This window comes from Leopardus geoffroyi, chromosome D1 (assembly GCF_018350155.1).
Source record: "Leopardus geoffroyi isolate Oge1 chromosome D1, O.geoffroyi_Oge1_pat1.0, whole genome shotgun sequence".
NCBI classification, from domain to species: Eukaryota; Metazoa; Chordata; class Mammalia; order Carnivora; family Felidae; genus Leopardus; species Leopardus geoffroyi.
Window position 1 is genome coordinate 56,525,628 of NC_059329.1, and position 23,343 is coordinate 56,548,970.

Here is a 23,343-nt window from a genome sequence, read left to right on the forward strand (position 1 = left end):
CAGTCAGGCAGGTCTCAATCTTCCAAGTCCCCTTCTCCTCCCACGTTCTCCGTCTCAGTGGGCAGCACCTGCCACCCACAGACCAAAATCCTGGAGTCTCCAGGTTCCTCTCTGACCCTGGCCTCCCGCAGCTCAGCCACTCTCAAGTCCCGCCCATTTCCCTCTTGGCCCAGAGCCACTCTCTGTCCCCACTGCCACTGTCCTGGTTCAGGGCTCGGCTTTCCTCCTGGCTCACTGCACGGTCTCCCGCCTGGCCTCCCGACTCCCCTCTCCCCGTCTGTCTGCCATTCACACTGCTGCCAAAGTTCTCTCTCCCCAGACTGATCTGGCCACATTCATCTTTGGCTTGGAGTCATTTGGCAATTTCTTGTTACAGTCCAGACCATCCCCTCAGCATGGCTGGCAGGACCTCAGGATCTGTCCAGCCTCTTGTGCTCTTCCCCACAAGCTTCAACTCAACCACCCGAACTGCCTGCAGGTCCCCATAGAGGACGGTGTCTCAGCAGCCTCTTTGTGTACCCCTCGTTCTGCCCAGAACCCTGGCTGGCTCCCTGCCCCGTCTCTGATTCTGCTCCAGAACCAACATCCCCAACTCCTTCCCAGGCCGGCATAGGTGAAGCTCACCATTCCCCCCTTTCATGGCTCTTTTCTTATTGTCCTGGAGTAACCTCACTCCCTCTGCCTCCCACATCTCGAGCCCAGAGCCTGTTCTTAACACAGTTTGGCCTCCACAGAGCTCAGCATCTTGTCAGACAGACCTTGGGCAGTCACTAAATGTTTTGTGAATGAGTGAATGAATGACAGAAGGAAATCGACCGATGAGGGAATGAAGGAGACAATTTGGCAGAGGAGACAAGATGGTTTGGTTCTAGGAATGTTGAGTTTGAGTTGGTGGGGCCTCCAGGTGGGGGTCCCAGCTGCAGTGGAAAGGCGAGTCTGAAGCTTGGGGGAGGGTCTCTTCAGAAACTCAGCTCACAAACGAGCCAACTCCCTTCAAGAGGTCCAGTGACCAGCAAGTGGCTCAGTGTTCCCAAACCTGCTTTATGGACTCAGGGAGCCTCCGAGCTTGGAGAACATCATAAAGACATTGTCTGGTCTGAGTCTTTTCTTGACCAGCGAGGGAACTAAGGCTCAGAGAGGGGAGAAGCCTGCTCCGCCGCTCTTTAGAGGCGGTGCTAGGACCCATGCTTCTTCACCATAGTCTCCGGTCTTTCTGCCATCCCCTGTGGCCTCCTGTTTGTGCTGCCCATCTCTGAGCCCCGAAGCAGGGCATTACCAGTGAGGGTGAGGAGGGAGCTGCAAGAACCTAACCACAGATATTCACACCCCATCCCTTCCTCTCCTACAACACAGCTTCTCACGGCCCCAGATGAGAACAGACCCAACAAATGTCACGCACTCAACAGACCAGAGGGACCCTGTGGCCTCCAACAGCAGCATGTGTTTACCCTGTTTTTGGACATTGTCCCCAGCTAGTCTCCAGCCCTATAACAGATGAGAAATAACTGATTCGAATCCACAGGATCCTCACAGCAAAAGTAAGAAAATCGGTCCACATCCACACTGACTCGGATGGTGGTCATCATAGGGTCAGGGCCAATAGCCATTCACACCGGAACACGTGAAGACTCTCCCGCACACACACACCCCAACACGAGCCCTAACAGTGACATCCGAAGTATGTTCAGTGCATTGTTTATTTGTGATCTGCAAGCATTTAGACATTCCGTAAGTATTTTCATCCACAGTGATTAAGATTATTACATTTCTGGCAGTATAAGAAGTGAGCCCCCTGCTCTCAAGGGGAGGAATTATCCTTGAGGGTTCTGGCTAACAAAAGGTCTCCCTCATGACAAGGCAGGGAAGGGGACTGGCATGCGGCCTTGGCCACATTGTCTCATTTTCATGTTCTTGACCTCACACACAGCAGGCATTCAATCATATAGTTAAGCCCATGCGTGACTGAATGGATTGTGTGTTTTCAGACTCGTTTTGGATATTGCAAAAACGGGGCCCGAAGATTACAACTGCCTATCCCTGGTCACACAGTGGTAGCTGGGAACCTGAGCTCCTTCTTCCCACAATGGCTATTCCCACAGCCCGCATTAATTTGACAGGGAGGAAAACACGCACTTGCCCGTGAGCAAAGGGTGACTTTAACCGCTCAGCCACACCTCCGTCTGCCCCACAGGCACTAATCGAGAGCTCGTGGTGTTTGCAGCCCCGGACGGGGAGCCCTGCTTCCCGGCAGATAATGTTTAATGTCACTTATGCTTTCTTTGATTCACAGAAATGAATTCCGAGCATGGACGGACATCAAGCCTGTGAAACCAATAAAGGCCAAGCCCCAGTATAAGCCTCCAGATGACAAGATGGCTCATGAGACCAGCTACAGCGCCCAGTTCAAAGGGGAGGCCAATAAGCCAACGCCAGCCGACAATAAGGTGATTGATCGCAGAAGAATACGCAGCCTCTACAGTGAACCTTTCAAGGAACCCCCAAAGGTGAGACAGATCTTGTGGGGGAACCCCTCAGCACAACCTAGAACGGAGGGGCTCATTGCAGCAGAGCGTGAGGGCAGGGCTCCTGCAGACCCTGGCCCAGTCCCTAAGGGCTCCTGGAAAATCCCTCCTCTTCTCCGTAGCACACAGGCACTAAGGAACCTTTGCTAAATTCAAAGGGAATGTTCAAAGGAACAGTGCCTAAAGTAACACAGCTTGAAGACTGGCAGGTTTCCAGAGAACCAGCTTCGGCTTTTGAGAAGCACCCCGCTCCAAAAAAGTGGCCGAAAATCCCACCTGAGCCCTAAAGCCCTCCCTGTCTTAAAAATCCCTTCAGGGGCTTTTGCGCCCGAAGAGCTGGCCATTAGAGGTATCTCTCCTGGCTTCCTCCCCGCCCTGCCCCCGCCACATCCTCCGCTCCAGTCCCTGGACGCTTCCTCACTCCTCTTCATCCTTTTCCTCCGTAAACACTATCCAGCGCCAGTTCTTAGTCAAGGCACACCTGTCACATCAGCTGCAAGATGTGTTCCGGGTAATTTGTTACTATAATAAACAGTTTGCAAGTGATTTACAATTCTAAGTAACTTGCAGTGGATTCAGGGGTTTCCGTGTAATAACACGACTTTGCCTTATTTGCATCCAGTGCACACCCCTGAGGGGGAGAGCCAAGTTGGAGACACAGCTGGAAGCAGGAATCCGATTTGCCAGAGCTGGTTCTGTGCTATCAAGCCACGTGGAATCGTGCAAATACCTGCTCCCCTACCTATAATAGCAGGACAAGTGTGAGATCCTTTCCTCTGCTTTTGTCTGAAAGTCTCGCACTGAAACAGAGTTTCCTATGTGGCCCAGTACTGATTTGTAGGTAAAGTAGCTGATCAACCCAGTCTGCCTGGACTCCTCCAGCTGTAGCACTGAAAGTTCCACGTTCCATGAAGGCCCTCAGTCCCAGGCAAACCAGGATGGTGGGTTACGTTCTGTGCAGGTTCCGTGGACCTCACTGAGGAAATCCCAGTGAACCCCAACATCATCTCTGTCCATCATCCATAGATGACATGGGGCCCAGGACGTAGGGCTGGCTTTGCACCAAAGAAGACTCAAAGAGGAGGAGGGAGGGAAGATTGGGGCATAGGGAACCCAGAGGTGGAGGGCATATTGAGGGACCAGACAGAGCGGGCCCAGAGCTCTGGGGGTAAAAGAGGGCCAGGCCATCGCCCGGGAGTGGGGTCAGAGCTAGAGGAAGGGTTTCGGGGAGAGGGGATGGGCCGGAATGGCGGCTCTGGGGAGAACAGCCTGGGGAGCCAGCAGGAGAGGAGGAGTGCTGTGCTGAAGGCCTCGCTGAGATGAGATGTGGTTTCTCCACATGAGCTGGCCGCCCTGGAGACAGAAGCAGAGGAGAGGCTGGCTTATGCCAGAATCTCTGCGTCTTCTATCAGCTAAGGTTCACTTCTTATTAACACCCGTCCACCACAGCTGGGCCACAGCCCTACTCCCCACCACCTCTGCAGTCTGGGCCTCCGGTGTTGGAGAGCCTCGCTCGTGGCAGAGAAGAGAGCATTGGGAAGCACGCGCTGCCCCTCCGGTTTCTGTCGGAGGTGACCCACATCACTTCTGCTCACATGTCATTGACGGAAGCAAATCATAGGCCTGCCTGAGTTGAACAGGGTGACGAGGTATAATCTTCCCTTAGGGAGGGACGGCAGCAGATGTTGCAAAACAGTAACATCATCCACCACCAGGGTGGTTCAGTGGTGACAGCCACCATGCCGGAGAGCCACTGAGTGTGTGGCCAAAGCCACTGACCAGCCGGTTTACGCGGGAGAAGCCAAATGACTTACTGCCACTGAAAATACGTTATGCCCTGCGCTCCCTCAACGCCCAGCGTTGTCGTTAGAGTTACTGTTTGGCTAATCGTGTCTTCTCTCTAACTTCTCTCTCTCGCTCCCTCCCCTTTTGTGTTTCTGTATTTGCGGTCTGTCTGTCTGTCTCTCCGAGCAGGTGGAAAAACCTAGCGTTCAGAGTTCCAAACCAAAAAAGACCTCAGCAAGCCATAAGCCCCCGCGGAAGGCCAAAGACAAGCAGGTGGTGTCGGGCCGGGCTTCCAAGAAAAAGAGCACAGAGGGTGCCAGTGCCGCCCAGCCTGATGACAAGGAGCAAAGTAAAGAGATGAACAATAAACTGGCTGAGGCTAAAGAGTAAATTTCACTGCACTTTCCTTTTATCCTTCTTTCCTTTTTTTTTTTTTTTTTTTTTCCTTTTTTAACCAACCAACAAAAAAGGCCACAAAATTGATTAGAGGCTTCTCATCTGCCTTGGTCCCGAGTGTTCCGGGAGCTCTTTGGTTTGGTTTCTTTCAGTGGAGGGATGCCGTTTCAAAGACCTCGCGGCATGCCTCCTCTCCAAATCTAGACGGGCCGGGCTGAGTGCGGCGCGGTTGTCCGCGCCGCGGGGGCCCCCGGAACACCAGGGACCCCGGGAAGCGCTGCTCACTGGTTGTGCCTCCCACGGCAAGTGAGAGCGCTCGCTGGTGAGGGGGGCAGGCAGGCCTTAGCATGCAGAGGCAGTTCCGAGTGCCTGGACGTCTTCTGGCCACACTTGGGAATGCCTGTAGGGTGTCCTCCCCCTGCTCTCCCCCAAGGCCCGTGTCAGCGATCGGTTCTGAACTTGAGGTGAATGTGTTCTTTTCCAAACTTCGGAGGGTTATCATGTGCTTTAGAAGCTCAACGTGGGCTTCAGCGATGGACAACGTTTGTGGCCAGATTTAAAAAGCAAAAAAACCTCGGCCTTAATGTCCGTACAATGAATCGTGTCTGTTAAGTTGAAGTAACTCTTTTCATAGAATTTTCTGTTAGAAACGCGCGACTCCATTTAGTTTCCTATCAGTGGGCTTTCCGTTGGATGCCAAGTAATAGATATGCCACTGATGACTCAGACCAGGCCAGGGTGAAAAGGTTCGGTGTTTTAGGTACGTTCTAGACATCACAGGAAGATGAAGAAATTGAGAGGAGAGTATTCTCCCCCGTTTACCCTCAGCCTATCCAGTGTTACCAATTTTGCAGAGCAACTGGTTACAGATGACTGAGGAAGGAAGTTCAGGGTGTAGGGTAGTGTGTTTAGAACGTGGCTTCCTTGCTTCTGAGAAACACAAGGTTGGAAGTAGACGTAGTGACACGTGTGGTGATGTTCACTCTCCCTTCCCAAACCCGTGTTTGCTCTGTTCCTCGGAGAGGACAGAGGCTGCTGAGCTTCGGGTTAGAGGAAATTTCTGTGACTTAGCTGAAGATTAGGAGAGTTCCCTAGTAAGTAATTAGCAAGCATTTTAACCTCACTGATGAACGAAAGCAGCTCTCACCGTATCGTGTTTTGCGTGTCTGTGTGGCCAACGCCCCCCCCCCCCAGTGGGGTGGCAAGTGGCACCTTAGTTGTGCTAGAGTTGTATCGTAGGCATTAGTCAGAGAGTTGTGAAAAGACCCCCAGCACTCACGGGGGAACCCAAAATACCTACCGGAAAAATTGCAGTCCCAAACCTTGCGACGTGTACATCGCTCGGTACGCTTTCTTTCTCCCGTCCTTGAAATCCTGACCGTCGCCGGCACCGCGACATGGCTGGGCCTTCGTCCGGTGCCCAGCCGCTGCTGTGTAAGGACGGCGGTGGCGGTGGAGAGCGGGGCCGCGCCAATCCCTTTCAGTCCGTGTGGTGTGGAGGAAGCGGGGCCTCCCCCAGTCCTCTCCGGTTCTGACCATTCAAGCAGCAGAGTCACTGTTTACCCCATCTTGTCGGGCACTTGGGCTGGCTGAGACGTCTTTCGCAAATTCGTCAAGTGTGTGCTGTGCGGGCCGCATTTGTTAAGAGAACAGGATTCTTAGAAATGAAGCGCTCGGCCGGGCCCACCGTCCCCTTCCTTTCTATCTCAGGGCGTGGAACTGAGATGTTTTGAAGAAGGTAGAGACCGTTAGCGAGTTTCAGTGTTCACGCATCCCAGATTTGGATGCCTGTCTGGAAATGAGCAGAGCAGATCTCAAGTGTTGATTCTAGCTATCTGCTAGCTAATCTTAACATTAACCGGAGAGCTCTAGCAGCGTGATCGTAACTTGACCCAGAGAATTTTGCCAACGTGTGTTCGTTCGCTCAAGATCTGGCATTCGTCAGGCGTGTCGATGTTAGCCACAATTTGAATTTCTCCAGAGAACCGTCATATGTGTTTTACAGACCAAGTAAGTCAGACTTTACGATGCACAGAGGAACGTTCATTCCACGTTCTCGTCCTGAACGCCTGTGAGCCAGGCACCGTGTTAGGCACCCCGGCTACTCTACATAAATCTGTCTCCACAGCAGCACAACCATATGATGTGATCTCGGTGCCTGATGCGAGTTTCTTTGCCCAAATTGTAGCTTCCCACCCACTTTGCAGCCCCAGGGACTGAATTTCCTACCCTGCCCCACCTACGGCTTTAGATGCAACCTGTATCGTGTCTTTTCAACCCTTCAGCCCCCTCTGCCCCGCCACTGTCTTTTTAACTCCTGCGATTGAGAAAACCCTGTTTGTAGTTCACTTTGACTCTTGAATGTGTCCCTTCACAGCCAGAAACTTCCTTTGATTTCTACTGTTTACAAATAAAACTCAGCCAATCTTATTCTGTATCCCAAACATACTGGTTGAAACTGACACTGGTTTCACAAACAGTATTTTGGTTTTGCCTTTCTGAAGATGACCAAGCTTCCGATGCCTGTCTGTCCACTTTTGTATATCTCCCTGCCGATTCCCCAACTCCCCTGGCAAGAGAGCAAGGCCCGAAGCATTCCCACTGCCTGCTTTGCTTGCCTGCAAAAACAATGCCTAAGGCTGTGCGCTGGCTCCTCCAAGTTTTTCCTTATCTGCTGGTGCTTCCAACCTGTCCATTACACCTTTGCCTCTCCAAGGCAGACAGGAAGTGTCTAATTACGATTTTGTGGCCTGGGTTTTGTTGCATACCACAGATTGTCTATGTAACGTGTAACGCACACCTCTCTTGGTGCTATTCCATTCCTGCTGTTAGTAAGAAAATGACAAAAAATATTCATGTATAGCCAATTGATTGTGACGTGCTTGTGGTCTCTGCTTGCTCAGAAACAAACAAACAAACAAACAAACGGTTTTTTTCCGATTATAAATAAATGCTAAAGACGAACACCACTTTCTTGATCTTATTTCCTTGGTAAGGCCCAGCTGAGTAGGTGAAGGAGGCAGCCTTTGCCATTTGAGCCACTCTCCACGAGGTGAGCTGTGCCCTGCAGTTGTTCTGGGGTTCTCCATAATGCAGCTTGACTCTTTTAGATTGCCTCTCAGATACTAATTGCAAGCAGTCAGAGCTAAGTGTTGGGAAAGGCGAAGATGGACCGAGAGACCCACTGGCCAACAAGGTAGTGTAACGTCTTGATCCCGTGTTGCTGGGGATTGAGTGAGCGCCTGCACCCAGCACTGCGTCGCCACACGGGGAGGCTGGGCCCTGATTCTCCACCCCCCTTCCCGTCCACCCGGAGGACTGTCGGTTCTGGCTTTTTCTCCTCCCAAGAGATGGCAGGGACGCCTTCACTTAATCATTCCTTCTGGTCTGGTCGTTGTGAAGGTTCCACCCTCCGGGGGCTGGCTCACTGTGTGGGTTATGGGGCGACGGTCTTGTTTGTGCCTAACATGGGAGGGTGGAAACAGCCGTAAGAGAGATCCAAAGAAGGTAACAACAGACCAGGTAGCTGGTTGCTCCTGCGAAGGGCAGGTGTCTTAGTACCAGGGGTGGGGAATCAGAAGGCTTCGTGGGGGAGGGAACCTCGGAGAACGGGTGGGATGTGGGTGTGCAGGGCGCGTGGGGGTAGGCAGGAGAGCATATCTGGGAGGGAACCTCAGAGTTAGGGCCAGGTTTAACCACTGGGATATCCTTCTGCTGCAGTGGGAGACAGAAGGTTATATACTTTTTGTGTGGGATCCCTCTTCCTTTTACTAACGTATGTTGATTGAATACCTATCGTGTGCCGGGCACTGTGCTGGGCACTAGGGAACCAGGATGACTGAGACCCCACCTCTGGTCACTGTGGGCCATGAAGGAGGAGCCCATTCTAGCTGGCTCCATGGATCAGGGAGGACTTCAGTGGATGAGCGGGTGATGACCAGGTGAACAGAGTCTGGGGTGGCCAAGGCATGCCAGACAGAAGGCGCTGCGAGAGCAAAAGTGTGGAGGGGTCCAATACCAGGTGAGCTCAGGGCCTGGGGGAGCAGTTCACTCAGGGAGGGTCAAGGCAAGGGCTGGAAAGTCATGGGAAGGCCTGGCGCCATGTGAGTGGGCGGTTACTAACTGGGATCTCCGTTCCATACACCCAGACTGCACCCCCTGACCTTTGCATGCTCCCTGCCATCATGCTTCTTGCCCTTACCCCATATGGGGCAACAGCCACAGGTCCTCTCTTGCTTTAGGCTAGGAGCTCTAGGCTGGGACTTTTATTCTAATGCTGGTCCCCAATTTTGGGGTTTTGGGGAGGAGCCATGGTGGGGCTCGATCAAGGGTCATATATATGAAAACCCACTATTTGTTTTCCAGATGAACAGGAAACACTCCACCCACCTGCCTGCTTTTGTGTAAGGCAGAAAACACAAAATTCTGTACAATGAATGAAACATACATAAAAGTATATTATTCAGCTCTTTTTTGATCAGTTAATTGCCTTGACCAAAACCAGGGATTGAGAGAGGTAGAAAGAAAGACAGGCGTAAAACAAAGAGGTAGAAATAGAGGCCAAGAGGGAAAAAGACCCACAGAGAAACACATATGTGGCAACACCCATAGTAAGCGGAGAAAAGGTGAGGTGTACTCAGAATCAGACAGAGGTCATGAATCAGGCAACTGAGGAGGCAGCGGGGTGGAGAGCCTTGCTGGCTTCATCTGTGTGACCAGAGGTCTGGCCTCCGCCAGAGCCTCGGCCTGTGGTTCCCTCCATGCTCCCCGATGCCGCCCAAAGCCCAGGAGGCAAATCTATAACCTATAACTAGTGTCGCTTCCCCCAAACAGCTAACAAACGGAATTAAAACCAGCCTGCTAGTTTTAAAATAGGTCATTGCTGCAAAATTAGTTATAAGTGTATTTTAATTCTTCCTTGCAGTTTGTGAGTTCTTAGTGAACCCATCCCTCATTTTTTTTGTGGGTTTTTTTTTTTTCACTAGGGTTTAAAATTTATAACCTGCTTCTCATAGATTAGGGCAGTGTTAAGTCTCACTTCACCAAGGTATGAACTCCCTTAATGTGGCATCGTAAGGTCCTCTTACTACTAAAATGTCTTAGAGCGGTTTACCTTCTCAGGACCGCAGGTATAAAAGCTTTCTTGCAGCGTGTAGCCTGTGGACCATCTACTGTTAAGGCAGGACCCTACCCCAGCTCCACCTGAGGCCACCGAGACAGGAAAGGCAGCTGTTTCAAAACAATGGCACGAAACCTTTCTTAGTCTCCACTCTTGCCGAAGCAGACACAGAGCCCGAAGCTGCTTCATCCCGCTGGCCTCTGAGGCACTGATCCTCATAACACCCAGACCATCTAGAATGCCTATAACAGAATCCGCATCACCGCATACCTTACCGTGTGAGCCGGTTGACGCTGGCCGTGACTTGGGCCTCTACAAGTCAGTGCCAGCTGTACAACCCCGTGTCACTCCCTGAGCGCTCTTGGCCTCACTGTCCGCCTCTGAAAATGGGGACACTGACACCCACCTCAGGGGAGAGGAGCCAGGGTGAAATGACACGATGGCCATAGGGAACCCACAATGGACACTAACTACAGGTCATTTCAGGCCCTCCCCCTTCCTTTTACAGTGCTTGAAGGTCTGTGTTCACTAGCTTCCTGATAGAGAGTTAGCTTTAGGTCATCTCAGACAATGCGTGAGGTTGATTGAGGCAAACACTAAGAAAAATGCTTTTAAAGATTTCTGGCTGTCCAATCACCTGGAGTCCACAGACCTAAACAATAATATCTTAACAATTTGTATGTATTGACTGCCCACAAAGCACCACAAAGCATTTCTTTCTGTGCCGTTCTGTCGACCCCTCCTAATCCGGAGCAAGTGTCTGTGCCAGGTAACAGAGAAGGGGGCTCAGAGAGGAGGGGGTGCCTGGATGGAGCCCGGGGCTTCTGCCCCGCAGCCTGCACTGCATCTCTCCTTCCTCTGAGGGAGGCTGGGGCTGGCCCGAAGTGAATCAGGCTTCAGTCATCAAGCTGGATTCTTTTAAATTTTTTTTTTTTAATGTTTATTTTTATTTCTGAGACAGAGAGAGACAGATCACGAACGGGGGAGGGTCAGAGAGAGAGGGAGACACAGAATCCGAAACAGCCTCCAGGCTCCGAGCTGTCAGCACAGAGCCCGACGCGGGGCTCAAACTCACGGACCGTGAGATCATGACCTGAGCCGAAGTCGGACGCTTAACCGACTGAGCCACCCAGGCGCCCCAAGCTGGACTCTTAAATAAAACTACACCCACACCTCACAGTTGCCGCAGTCTGGTCAGGCCACTGCAGGGCCTCCCGCAGGCTTCCCTAGAATCTTTAAATCTTGGGACCCAGATACAAATGTTGGGGGGGGGGTGCGGATTGAGATTTGATCAGGTCTCCCCACACAACTGGCTCAAACGTCCTGACTGTACTGGCCAACTGCCTCAGCCAGATGTAAAGGTTTATCTCCCTGGGGTACTAAATTAACTGGGGAACTAAATTGCATGGTTATTGAACGCAGAATGATCCAGCAAATTTTTCTTTCTGAGGAACTACAGTTGGTACTAGAGATACCGAGATAAAACTGGCATCCGCCACCTGAGGCATTGGGTCAGAGACCACTATTTTGTGCTTTTAATTTCCAACGGTAGACCTGAGCTTAACTCTCTGCCCCTTGTCCTCATATAAATGGTCCTTAATTGCTGGTTAACTTTGACATTGTCTGCAACTCTCTCAACCCAGACATCGTATCTGGGGCCCAGGGAGTTTCAGATGCTGAGATAAATAAATTCCTGCCGTGGCTACTGGTTTAAGTTGCCGGAGGGATCTTTAGAACATGCAAATCTGACCATGTCACACCCTGCCTTCAACCATCCGTGGGCTCCTTGTGGCCCGCAGAAGCTTATTGTCCCCTCGGTGCACCATGCTGCTTCTCACCTCCATGCCTTTACCCACGCCGCCCCACCTGCTCCGATTGCCCTTCTCCTGCTTCTCCACCTGGCTAACTCATCCTTCGAGACTCTGCTCAGGGGACCGCTCCAGGAAGCCCTTCCCGCACCTCCCACGCTGGCTGGGTAAGACGCTCCCTGTGTGTGTCTTCATCACAGAACTCACCACGTGTACTGTGCTGCCTGCCCATGTGTGTGTCCCCTGCGCTGGACTGTGCTCCCCCCGGGGCCGGGACCAGCTCCTTCTGTTCACCTGTGTAGCCTTAGCTGCTGGCCCAATGCCTACCTCAGAGAACGTCTTCTAAGTTGTTTGTTGAATGAATAATGAGTGAGCGAATGAATGATGATTTTCACCATCTGCCTCCCTATTCACCACGGTGCCCCCACAAGGCTTTATTCTGCCTAATAACTGCCTCTGCTCACATGAAAAGGGTGGTTTCAAGAGAGGTCACAGCACAGATCACGGAGCAGTCAATGGCTGCTTTTGTAACGGTCAGCCTACCTCTGTACTTTACGTAGCCACTTTTTCTAAACAGGCCTGACTTCAAAAAATCATAGGCTCTTGGTTAGAGGGTAATCTTAAGAGGCTGGCTAATCCCACCCCCTGCCCGGTGCAGAGCTCCTTACTTCATGACGGCAGAGAGGCATCCGCTGAGGGGATGTCTTAGGAGTCAGGGCTGGGAGTTAGAGCCAACAGGCCTGGTTTTAAATCCAAGCTCTACTGTTTACTAGCTGTGTGACCTTGGCTGAGTCTCTTAATTTCTTTGAGCCCCAGAGAGATAAGTGTAATACAAGTATCCGTCACTATCCAAATCTGTTTGGTTCCCAAATCTAGAAAGTAGAAGTTTGGTCAGCAAGGGACATAGTTGTTCTTCTTTCTTTTTTTTTTTTTTTTAAGTTTATCCATTTTTGAGAGAGAGAGAGAGAGAGAGAGGACAAGTGGGGGAGGGCAGAGAGAGAGGGAGACACAGAATCAGAAGCAGGCTCCAGGCTCCGAGCTGTCAGCACAGAGCCCTGCATGGAGCTTAAACCCACGAACCTTGAGATCATGACCTGAGCCGAAGTCAGTTGCTTAACTGACTGAGCCACCCAGGCGCCCCAGAAAGGGACATAGTTTTATTTGAATCTTTTGGTTCCAGAGTTTGGGATAGAGGGTGGTAAGAGTTCTAATACCTGGCAATACCTGCTTCCGATCCACAGAACTGTCTCTTGTGAGGGCCCAATGAAGATGCATGTGAAAGTCCTCTGTCAACAGCAAAGCGGAACACCCTTCTGCTTTGTCAATAGTTCATTTTCTGGATGGTTTCGCTTCCCAGTCACTTTCCTGTGACTGTGACTTACCACCCTTGGTCCCAACGACGTGGTGGCGAGCTGTGGTAAATCCACTCTCTCTGTCACACCATAGCCTGAGACAGAGCCCACCTGGTGCTGGTTCTTGCTGCCCTCTTCCCATCCCCAGCCCTTCCCCGGCCCCTCCTCTCTGAACTCACCATGAAATCACCCGGTATAGATTCCATTTCCGAAATTACATGTTCATTTTAATTGAGCCCCTCTGGACACACGGAACCAATTTTGATTAATTGCTCAAGATCTCAGCCTTTGCTTTAGATGGGGTGGGAAGGAAGGACAAAAATTGATTTGCAAGTTCCCAGGAGTACAGAACTAGACCGGAACTGAGCCTTTATCTGGTTGCCTTAGTTTAGCGTTTTACATTTTTAAAAAGGGTCATTAGCAGGATTATCAGACTCTTGGCAACCCCTTTGAGACCATCAGCTATGCCCTTGACTTTGCCTTCTTGGTGCTAAAACAACCGAGGATGTTTTTTAAAATACTTATCATACAACTGGGGAGTTATTTAATTTTTCGTAGCAGGTTAGCTCTAGAAAAGATATTTAGCAGCAAAAAGGAAAATGTCACCACCACAGGGCAGAAAACCCAGCCATCTAGCGCCCCGGGGGCAGCCATCTCCCTACGCTTCAGAAGCACAGACCTGCCCGCAGGGAACCTGGAGTCAGGCTCCACTTCTGTAAAATGCAGAGTGGGCACAGCCTCAGGGAAGGAAAAGAAAGTGTGTTTGGCTTTCATACCTTGGTCCTCACTGAATCCTCACAGAAGGCTGGAGAGGTTGGAGGTCTTCTACAGACAAAGAAATCAAGACTTCGCTTAAGTAACAGAGTCACACGACTTGTAAGTGGTGAGCCAGGATCTGGAGCCAAGTTTGGGTTACTAACGCCCCCCCTCTTCGTCCAGCACTCGGGACCACTTCTGGGATTTCGGTTGGGAAGACGTGCGTCCTCCTAAAATAGCGGCCTCTTCATCCTGTCCTTTCCCTGCTCCAAATCCTGCAGTCTCTAGGTACTCTTGTCATCTGCGGAAAAGGAGTCAGATAAAGGCCACAGATGTTGTGATCAGCACGGTCACCACCGCCTCCCCACCTTCTGCCTGGCGACCCCCCACCCCCACCCAGAACAAAGCCTTGTGGTGGCAGCATTTTCCCTAGCTGTGGTCCTAACTGTTCCCCCTGTGCTGATGTGCCACATCTGGGTGCATTCTGTGTGGCTCCAGGCTGGTAGATGGATTGGCAGCCGTACAGGTATGGGCGTAGATGGGCACTCTTAGACCAGGATGCTGCTGCTTTCTGGGACTGTCTTCTTTGCCAGGGTCTGCTGAGTATCAGGCAGTAAGCCCAGGGGAGTGGTTGTGTCGGGGAGGCAGGAAGGGCCGAGGTGAAGGGGGACCGGTGTCTGGGGGCCTGGCCACCAAGAGGGGCAACTTTCTTAGGCGACGCAGTTGGGAGCTTGGAGCTGGGGGACCCGCAGAGGTCAGTGGCTCCCGCCTCCCGCACCAGGCAGAACCAGTCAGGGTCATCTCCAGCCAGACCCTGCTTAGACCTCGGCAGAGGAATTGGGAATCTCTCTAGTTGGAGTCTCGCTCCTCAGGGATATTGTTGGAGAGAGGAAAGAGCTTGACTCAAAAGTCTGTCCTCCTTGGTTGGGGTCTTGACATAGCCACAAACTTACCCTGCGATCTTAGGCAACCCACTTCCCCTTTCTGAGCTTCATTTCCACCTACAGCTGGAAAATGGGGGGGGGGGACAGGGGACGCCCCCCTCATGCCTCACAGCTGCCTGGCCGGCAGGGCTGCTCCGAGAATAGTGTGCCATGTTGTGTGCCCTACTAGAAACCCGTGAAGAATGGAAGGACAAAAAGGTATTAAGGCAGTTAAAAATAAGACATGATTTGCGTGCCGTGGAAACGTGGCTGTTAGAATTTGATCTTGTTTGAGTGGTGTTTACAACATCTCACTCCTCCTACCATGTGCCCTGTCCGCCCCATGCCAGAGCTCCCCGCTTCTCGCTTCGGCGGCTTGGCACACAGTAGGCATTTATTAAATGTTCCCAGAAGGAAGGAGGGAAGAAAGAGGGGGGGGGAGGGGAAAAGGAGAGAGGGAGGGAGGGAGGGAGGGAGGGAAGGTGAGAAAGGAAAGAGAGGTGAAGCTGATGCTGGTCTGTGGTCTCCCCCCAGCCTGGAGAGGCAGCTGTAAAGCAGTTAGTAAAGCCTCTGATGGGGCTGCTGTGAGCAGGGAGGCTCTGTGGCCACATGGGAGGAGTACCGACCCCTGCAGGTAGAGGGCTCCACTGAGGAAGTGACTCTGGAACTGAATCTCTACTCCCAGAGGAGGAGAAGAGGGGGTTACCAGACAGACGGGGAGGGGTGGTGGTGGCCCGCAGGGCGCATGCGGCCAAGAGAAAGCTAAAGCAGCCGAGGGCTGTGTAGATGGAGGTACAGACTCTGGGGCAGAGGCAGTGCCTCCTGCTTGGAGACACCTGCGCTAGCATTTTCAGTTCTGGGGGGGGGGGGGGTCACACTTTCCGAAGGACGGAGGGGGCGACCTAGCTGTGTTATGAGGAGAGCAGTCAGGACAGCGAGGGCTCCGGAAACCAAATATCTGAGGCGTGGTCGGTGTCTGTTGCCCAGAGAATCCAGGAAGGACAGAATCGCTGCCCCTTCAAAGAGCTGAGAGGCTGTCCCGGAGCCAGGCAGCATGGGCATTTCCTGAAAGGGCGGCCCCGGAGCGCAGAACCGGGAGCAGGGCAGGAATGGGAGGGAGTGGAGCTGACCAAAACACAGGTTTCCGCTCAGGGTCGAAACACGAGGCCACCAAGAGGTGTGTGCCCTACTTCGGGGCAGCGTGGGCCGTGGAGGGGCCCGTTGGCAGGGAGAGAGTGACAGAACTCAGGAGACCCGATGACTCTCAGGAGTTGCGCTTTCCTAGAGGAGACAGGGAAGACTGCTCCAGCCAAGTGACGTCTCTGCCCCGGAAGGGACCTCTGGGTCTCCCTGGCTGACGGTTTGGGGTCAGGGCTGCCGGGGGTGCCGGCACCCTGGCAGCATTACGGTGCGCATGGTGTGTGTTTGTGGGTCTGTCCCCTGCTCCCCACACCGGTGGTGGGGACGGGGGGTGCTCCTGAAGGGCCCAGGTCTCATTTACTCCCGCGCCCCCAGCACAGGGCCTAACCCAGAGCAGGGGCTCAGCGGACTTTGTCCCATGAATGGATAAAAGAGAAAAAACTGAAAGAGAATAAAGAGATAAAGCGATACACCAGCCATCTGTTACAAATGTCTGCAGGTGCTACTGTAGGGCAGACGCGAGATACTAGTGATGCAAAGACGAGCCAGACACAGCCCCCGGGCCAGCAGGAGAGGCAGGTCATTACCAAACGCCAGGACAACTGCAGACGTTGTGGGGCTAGCACGGAGCCTGTCGGGGAGAGAGGCAGGAGTGGGAGTCCTTGTTTTGAGAATGCCTTGTCTCCTGCAGATTCTTCGTAAGAATAATGAGCCTTTCAAAGATGGTTTCCTTGGCCCTCCCCCTCTGGTAGCTGCATTTCTTATCCTGCCTTGGGAGCTTTGTTTGTGCCTGGGAAATGCGGGCTCCTGTGCGAGGCCCACGGGGGCCTAGAGGAGGAGAGCGAAGCCACCAAATTACCGTGTCCGCTGTCTCCCCAGCCTTCTGCCAGAGGCCCCGAGGTGCAGTCGGCCTGGGCCCTGGCTCAGCCCCCTCCCGCCCATCTTTGTTCCAAGTGACTTTGCTCTATCCCTTCTACCCATTAAGGTGTCGAGGGGCCCATGTTTCAGCCCTGGACCTGCTATCCATCAGCTGTATGGCTATGGGAGAGTCACTTGCCCACTCTGAGCCAGTTTCCCATCACAGAGTAACACAACTGGACTAGATCGTTGAGTCCCTCTTTGGAAGTAACATGTACTAAACACCCATATTCCAGGGGTCACGCCAGGAGTGTTCCCACGAACTAATCCTCCCTAGAAGGTGAGCACTGTAATCCCCACCTTATAGATTATGGATGCTGAGGTATAAAGGCCGGCATGCCTGTGATGACACCCTGTGGGCTAGAAAGATGTTGGGTCGTCATGCAGACCCAGCTCTTCTGGCCCCTGACCCAATCCACGCACTGCCCACCCCTGACCTGTGGGCTGCTCTTTACATTATAAGAAATGATCTATGTTAAAGCACCTGGCACCCAGCCTGGCACATGCTTACTGCTCAGAAAATAGGGGTTTCTTTCTTCCACAAGCCTTTTCCAAGCTGTGGAGGCAGGGGATTCACGGAGAGAGCCCATAGGTCCTTGATTTTTGAACAGGTCCCTACTTAGAGCACTGCCCCAGTTCTGGGCTACTTTGATGGTGCATCAGGAGACAGTCTGGGGGGGAAGAAAAAGAGAAAACCACACGGGTGGATTATGGGATTAGAATTGTGTGCAAGGGTAGAAATCCAGCAGGAGGGAAGGAAGCCCTTTTTCCAAATAGTCTCTGGCAGGGCTCGCTAATCCTGTTTCCAGACTCTGATAAAGCATAGATCCAAGGCCAGTGTGTGTGTGCCCAGGAGGCAATTGCCTGTCTCCATGGTAACAGGAGGAAGGGCAGAAAATCAAGTTATTAAGACTTAGGATGTCTCATATAACCTTGGAACATTAAATTTTGCAAATACGACAGCACCCAGCACAGAAAAGCTCTCATTTATTCGTTCATTTGACAAGTATTTAGTTGGGGTATCCCCTGCTGTTTTAGGTACAGACAATATGGTGATATGCAAAGTCGGCATGGTCCTGCCCTCTAAAAGCTTCAGGCTAGTAGGGGAAACATTAATCCAACAGAATGCGAGTAATCAGCCTTGTGAAGGGGTGGGAAAGACAGTGCAGGGACTAGGAGAGCCTGTAGCTGGTGACCTTGTCCCATCGGTGGGGTCAGGGAAGGCTTCCCTGGGAAAGTGCTCCAGTGAGCTGAGAGATAAGGGATGAGTACACATTAACCAGGGCAAGAGGGAGCAAGAGAATGTTCTTGGAGGAGACAACAGCACGTGCAAAACTGGAAATGGAAAGAAGCAGGGCGTACTGAGGAACAGAACAAAGTCCTGGGAGGCTGGGGACATAGAGCCAGGAGGGCATTGGGAGCAGGCTGCTCAGCTAGATGGGGCCATGTAACAGGTTTCACTCTCTCTCTCTTTTTTTTCTTTTTTTAATGTGTATTAATTTTTGAAAGAGAGAGAGAGACAGAGTGCAAACAGGGGAGGGGCAGAGAGAGGGAGACAGAATCTGAAGCAGGCTCCAAGCTCCGAGCTGTCAGCACAGAGCCTGACATGGGGCTCAAACTCATGGACCACAAGATCATGACCTGAACCGAAGTCAGACGCTCGACCAACTGAGCCACCCAGGCGCCCCTAACCGGTTTTACTCTTTATGCTGAGTGCAATGAGAGCCGTGAAGAGTTGTAAGCAAAGGGGGTTGCTTTTTGGAAAGGTCATTCTGATTTCTGTATGAAGAATGGATTGGAGGAGGAGGAAAGGATACCAGTTAGGAGGCCGTGACCGTGGTCCATGGAAATGATGACACAGCTGGCGGAGGAAAGGGAAGGAGGGAAAGGAGTGGAAAAATTCACGAGACAAATGTTAGGAGCTGGAACAGATGTTTCCTGATGGATTGGGTGAAGGTTTTATGGAAGAAGGAGATATCAAGGATGATGCTGGGTTTCTGGCTGGGGCCGTGAGATGAATGATGAACCAGGTCTCAGGAACAATAATTTGTAAATCTTTCCGTTTGACCTTCTTTGTTGCAGGTACTGTGCTGGGCACTGGGGCTGCAGGCCGGGAGGATGGCCCCTGCCTTCAGGGAGCTCACGGGCACAGTGGGGGAAACTGACATTAAATGGGGTATCTGTGAATGTGGGAGAGACTATAAAATGGTGCAGCAAGAGGGAGCTCATTTGGAGAGATGCAACCAGGACCTTGTGAGGAAGTGGGGTCTGAGCCGAGCCGTCAAGGACAGACAGGGCAAAGCGGGTGAAAGGGGACAATCCAGGAGGCAGAAACAAGAAACACAGCACAGGGGATGCGTAAAACAGCACGGGCTGCCCAGAGGACAGTGCCAGGAGGGTGAGGCTGGAGGGCTGGTCACCCCTCTCCCTGCCTTCCTCCAGGGCTGCCGTGAGGGTCCAGTGAGCTAAAGTAAGGAGGATGTGAGCATTTAGTAAGCTGTTACTACAGTTCATGGGAAATGGACTTAACCACGTGATGCACCAAAGCGCTCTACAAATCTGGAGAACTGTGATTTCACATCCCTGCCCAACAGGATCGTCTGATCCTCTGTTGTAAGAGTTCCTGACATTTGTATTGTTATCCGCATTTTATAAGTGGAGAAACTGAGGTCTCTAGTGGTTGAGTAATTGCCCAAGATCTCCAAGATCTTGCAGGCAATAAGCAGCACAGAAGCCCCAAGACGAATCCAACAGGTTGTTCTAGTTTCTGAGAGGGGACTCGGGCTGGGAGCCCGAGGGGGTCTGTGGCACGTGTTGTCCTGAGAAGATCTGCAGCTGGCTCAGGGCTCCAGATTTTTGGTTGTGCCGGTGGGGCCATGGCCAAGGACATGCCCATGCCAAGGACAGCTGGCCCGTCGGCCGGCGGGGCTGAATCCGGCCCATTTCACCTTGCCAACCGGCTGAGGGTGCAACTTAGAATCATTCACACGGAAGGCACTGGGTGGGCGGCTTCTGCCAGCCTTACTGGGAATGGCGGGGCATTTTACAGATGGGGAGACTGGCAGGGCACTGTGGAGCCAAGTGATGGCCAGTCAGTGTCAACGAGAGTTTTATGTTGTCCTTGAGGGTGGCCCTGTCCATAGGAAAACCAACTGAGGCTGCTTTGGTTTCATTTATTATTATTATTTTTTTAAGACTTTATTCTTAAGTAATCTCTTCACCCAACATGGGCCTCGAACTCACAACCCCAAGATCAAGGGTCGTGTGCTCCACTGACTGAGCCGGCCAGGTGCCCCAAGGCTGCTTTGGTTTTAAAAATGAATGCTGGGGCGCCTGGGTGGCGCAGTCGGTTAAGCATCCGACTTCAGCCAGGTCACGATCTCGCAGTCCGTGAGTTCGAGCCCCGCGTCAGGCTCTGGGCTGATGGCTCAGAGCCTGGAGCCTGTTTCCGATTCTGTGTCTCCCTCTCTCTCTGCCCCTCCCCTGTTCATGCTCTGTCTCTCTCTGTCCCAAAAATAAATAAACGTTGAAAAAAAAATTTTTTTTTAAATGAAAGCTTAATTTATAAAAGTAATGCATTTTAAAAATCTGGTAAAATTCAACAGTCTCTTTTAAGGGGGATTTTATAACCTAATTAATTGGGTTCCCTTAAATAATTTACATTAAATTATAAGTCATTTAAAACAAACTGGGGCGCCTGAGTGGCTCAGTTGGTTAAGCGTCTGACCTCATCTCAGGTCACGATCTCATGATTTGTGGGTTCGAGCCCCACATCGGGCTCTGTGCTGACAGCTCAGAGCCTGGAGCCTGCTTCGGATTCTGTGTCTCCCTCTCTCTCTGCCCCTCCCCAGCTTGCACTCTGTCTCTCTCTCTCAAAAATAAATAAACATTAAAAAATAAATTAAAAATAAATAAATAAAATAAAATAAACTTAAAAATATAACTATTGGGTTATCATAAAAGTTCCATCACTGTTTTCAAAATTTGTAAAATTGTCTTCTATCTTTCAACTTAAAATCACAAATCTAAATTAATTACTCCATTATACATTTTATATTGGAGTCACAAAGCTAATCTGTTAGGTATTCTAATATGCCAAATTATTTGAAACACCACAGATGTGTTCAAAATCAATCTACATAGATTTTTCCTTAGCTTAATACCAAAAAAGGGTAAGATTGTAGATTTATCAATTTTATCATTTCTAATCTTCATTCTAAACCTTCCCATGAGTCAAGACACTTCCTCAGGAAACAGCTTCACCAACCAAAACAATCTAGGGTTATACGTGGGGTTAGGTTGCAGGTGGCTAAGAGGCTCTTTCAACAGAAATGTGGGGCTTGGCACGGGGGCCAGGGCCTCAAATACCCAGGGAAGTTCATTTTGCCCACACTGCGGGGCCAGCCCCCTGTTTCGTCTCCATGCCAGCCAGGGATGCCGAGTTTATGTGCTGCCAGTGAGGTAGGTTTTGCAGTGCAAGCCCCTGAGATCAAGTTAAGCCCTGTCACCTCTTGTGTCCCCCTCCCTCAGCTCTGTCACTGCTTCACAGTAACCTCACCCAGGTTGTTCACTACCTGATGGGATTCATCCAATCCATTTCCTACTTGGTTCCATTCTGAATTAAGTGATTTTTATCTCCTCTCTGGACGTATTTTAAATTTTTATTTATTTAATGTATTAAAATAATATTAAAATAAATAAAATGTATTTATTTTATTTAAATGTTTATTTTTGAAGGAGAGAGAGCGTGAGCAGGGGAGGGGCAGAGAAAGAGGGAGACACAGAATCCGAAACAGGCTCCAGGCTCTGAGCTGTCAGCACAGAGCCCGACATGGGGCTCGAACTCACGGACTGTGAGATCACGACCTGAGCCGAAGTCAGACGCTTAACCGACTGAGCTACCCAGGCACCCCAGTATTAGATGTATTTTAATGCCGTCTTTGGAATCTGCGTACTTCGGGTGGCCTTGCCTGACTCCCTCTGCAAACGCTAAGGTCCCACTGATGGCAGCCAGCTGTGTCCAGCTGGCCAGAGCAGCTTGTGGTCTGGGTCATGCTGAGCCAGGGAGCCACCTTGGCCCCTGTTGGTCCACTGTGATGCTCAGAAACATCCAGAGGGATTGACAGAGTCTGCCTAGGATGCTGTGTACTCTGCTGAGAGACGTAGGTCCCCAGGGAACTCAAGATGCTACATACAGTAAAAAGCTTCTAGACTGGGATGACATATCACAATAAAAATAGTCGCAATATGTGTAACGTTACTTCTAAATAAATAGAAAAATAATTTTTTTAAGTTTTTATTTTGAGAGAGAGGGAGAGAGAGAGAGAGAGAGAGGGAAAGAGGGGGGAGGGGCAGAGAAAGAGAAGAGAGAGAATCCTCAGCAGGCTCTGTCCTGTCAGCGCAGAGCCCAACATGGGGCTCGATCTCATGACCGTGAGATCAAGACCTGAGTCGAAATCCAGAGTCGGTTGCTTAGCTAACTGAGCCACCCGGGTGCCCCATAAATAGAAAAATAATTGTAATATTGCATAGTAATGTCGTGGTACAAGGTGCTCGACGTACATGATCTCTAATCATAAACTTCTGAATAAATATCATTATATCCAATGAAATAGATGACAAACTTGAGACCCAGAGAGACAAAACCATCAGAAACTAGGGAAGTGATATCACGTAGGGGGTCTTACTAAACCAGCTTTAATAAGCAGGTAAGACATAGTCCTAAAAGCTGATGGGAACTGCTAAAATGCTGAAGAGGTTTTAAGCTTAAAGGCTTGACTGGCCACAGAGCGTAAGAGAGTAATAATAGCTCCCCTGTACTGAGCAGCCTCTGTGCCCAGCACTACCATGGACAGAGGACAGGCTCCAGGAGCGGAAAGACCCAGACTCTAGAGTCCATGGAGGTCCCTCACTTTCCAAATCGCGTGCTCCCTCCAGACCTCAGTTTCTTCCTCTGACAAGTAAGGGTAATACAGTCCTCCCCGCATGCTTCACGGGGTCACCGCGTTGCCGAAACGAGCTATGAGAAGGAGTGATTTGGAAACTGGAATGTGCCGTAGGTGTGCCAGGGTTTGGGACACTGGCTGAGTGGCAAATATCAGCCTGGTCTGCAAGGAAGGAGTGTGTGTTCTAAACTAGACGGGTGGCCTCTGCGTGTGGCCCTGAATGTGTCAGTGATGTCACCTGCTCTCCGCGATGTGGATGGGCCAAGGGATGAGGAGGGTGTCCACAGTGAGGCCTGGTGAGAGGGTTGGATTCGGCTGCAGGGGAATCAGCCCCAGAGCCTTGGAGTAAGTGAGGGCAAGGGCCCAGGGTCAGTAGAGGGAGCCAGAAGTGGGGATAGAGCGGGGGGGAGCAGGGCCACTTCACTGCCTGAATGGGGAGTCCCCGCCACTCACCTCCAAAGGTGGGGGCAATGGCAGTGGCTCAGGCAACAATGTGGTGCATCGCCTATAGAGAATTTAAATGCAGTAAGAAAACCAATTAAAAGCCACTCTGCTTTTTATTATCACCTTGCGTAGGCTATTCTAAACCATGTTAATGAGAAAATACTTTCCCCTTAGTAGGAAGAGGTGTTAGAGGGACATTCTCCTGCCCTCTTTCTTTTATGTATATATATATATA

At 51.3% G+C, this 23,343-nt stretch overlaps 1 protein-coding gene across 1 annotated transcript in view; it reads left to right on the forward strand.

Moving 5' to 3' along the window:
* Nucleotides 1-23,343, forward strand: part of MAP6 (microtubule associated protein 6) — a 77,093-nt gene that overhangs the window by 51,822 nt on the left and 1,928 nt on the right. Inside the window, exons 2-3 of the mRNA XM_045483961.1 lie at nucleotides 2,291-2,504; nucleotides 4,497-4,693. Coding sequence (XP_045339917.1) covers nucleotides 2,291-2,504; nucleotides 4,497-4,693 — 411 coding nt within the window. The remainder of the gene's footprint in view (nucleotides 1-2,290; nucleotides 2,505-4,496; nucleotides 4,694-23,343) is intronic.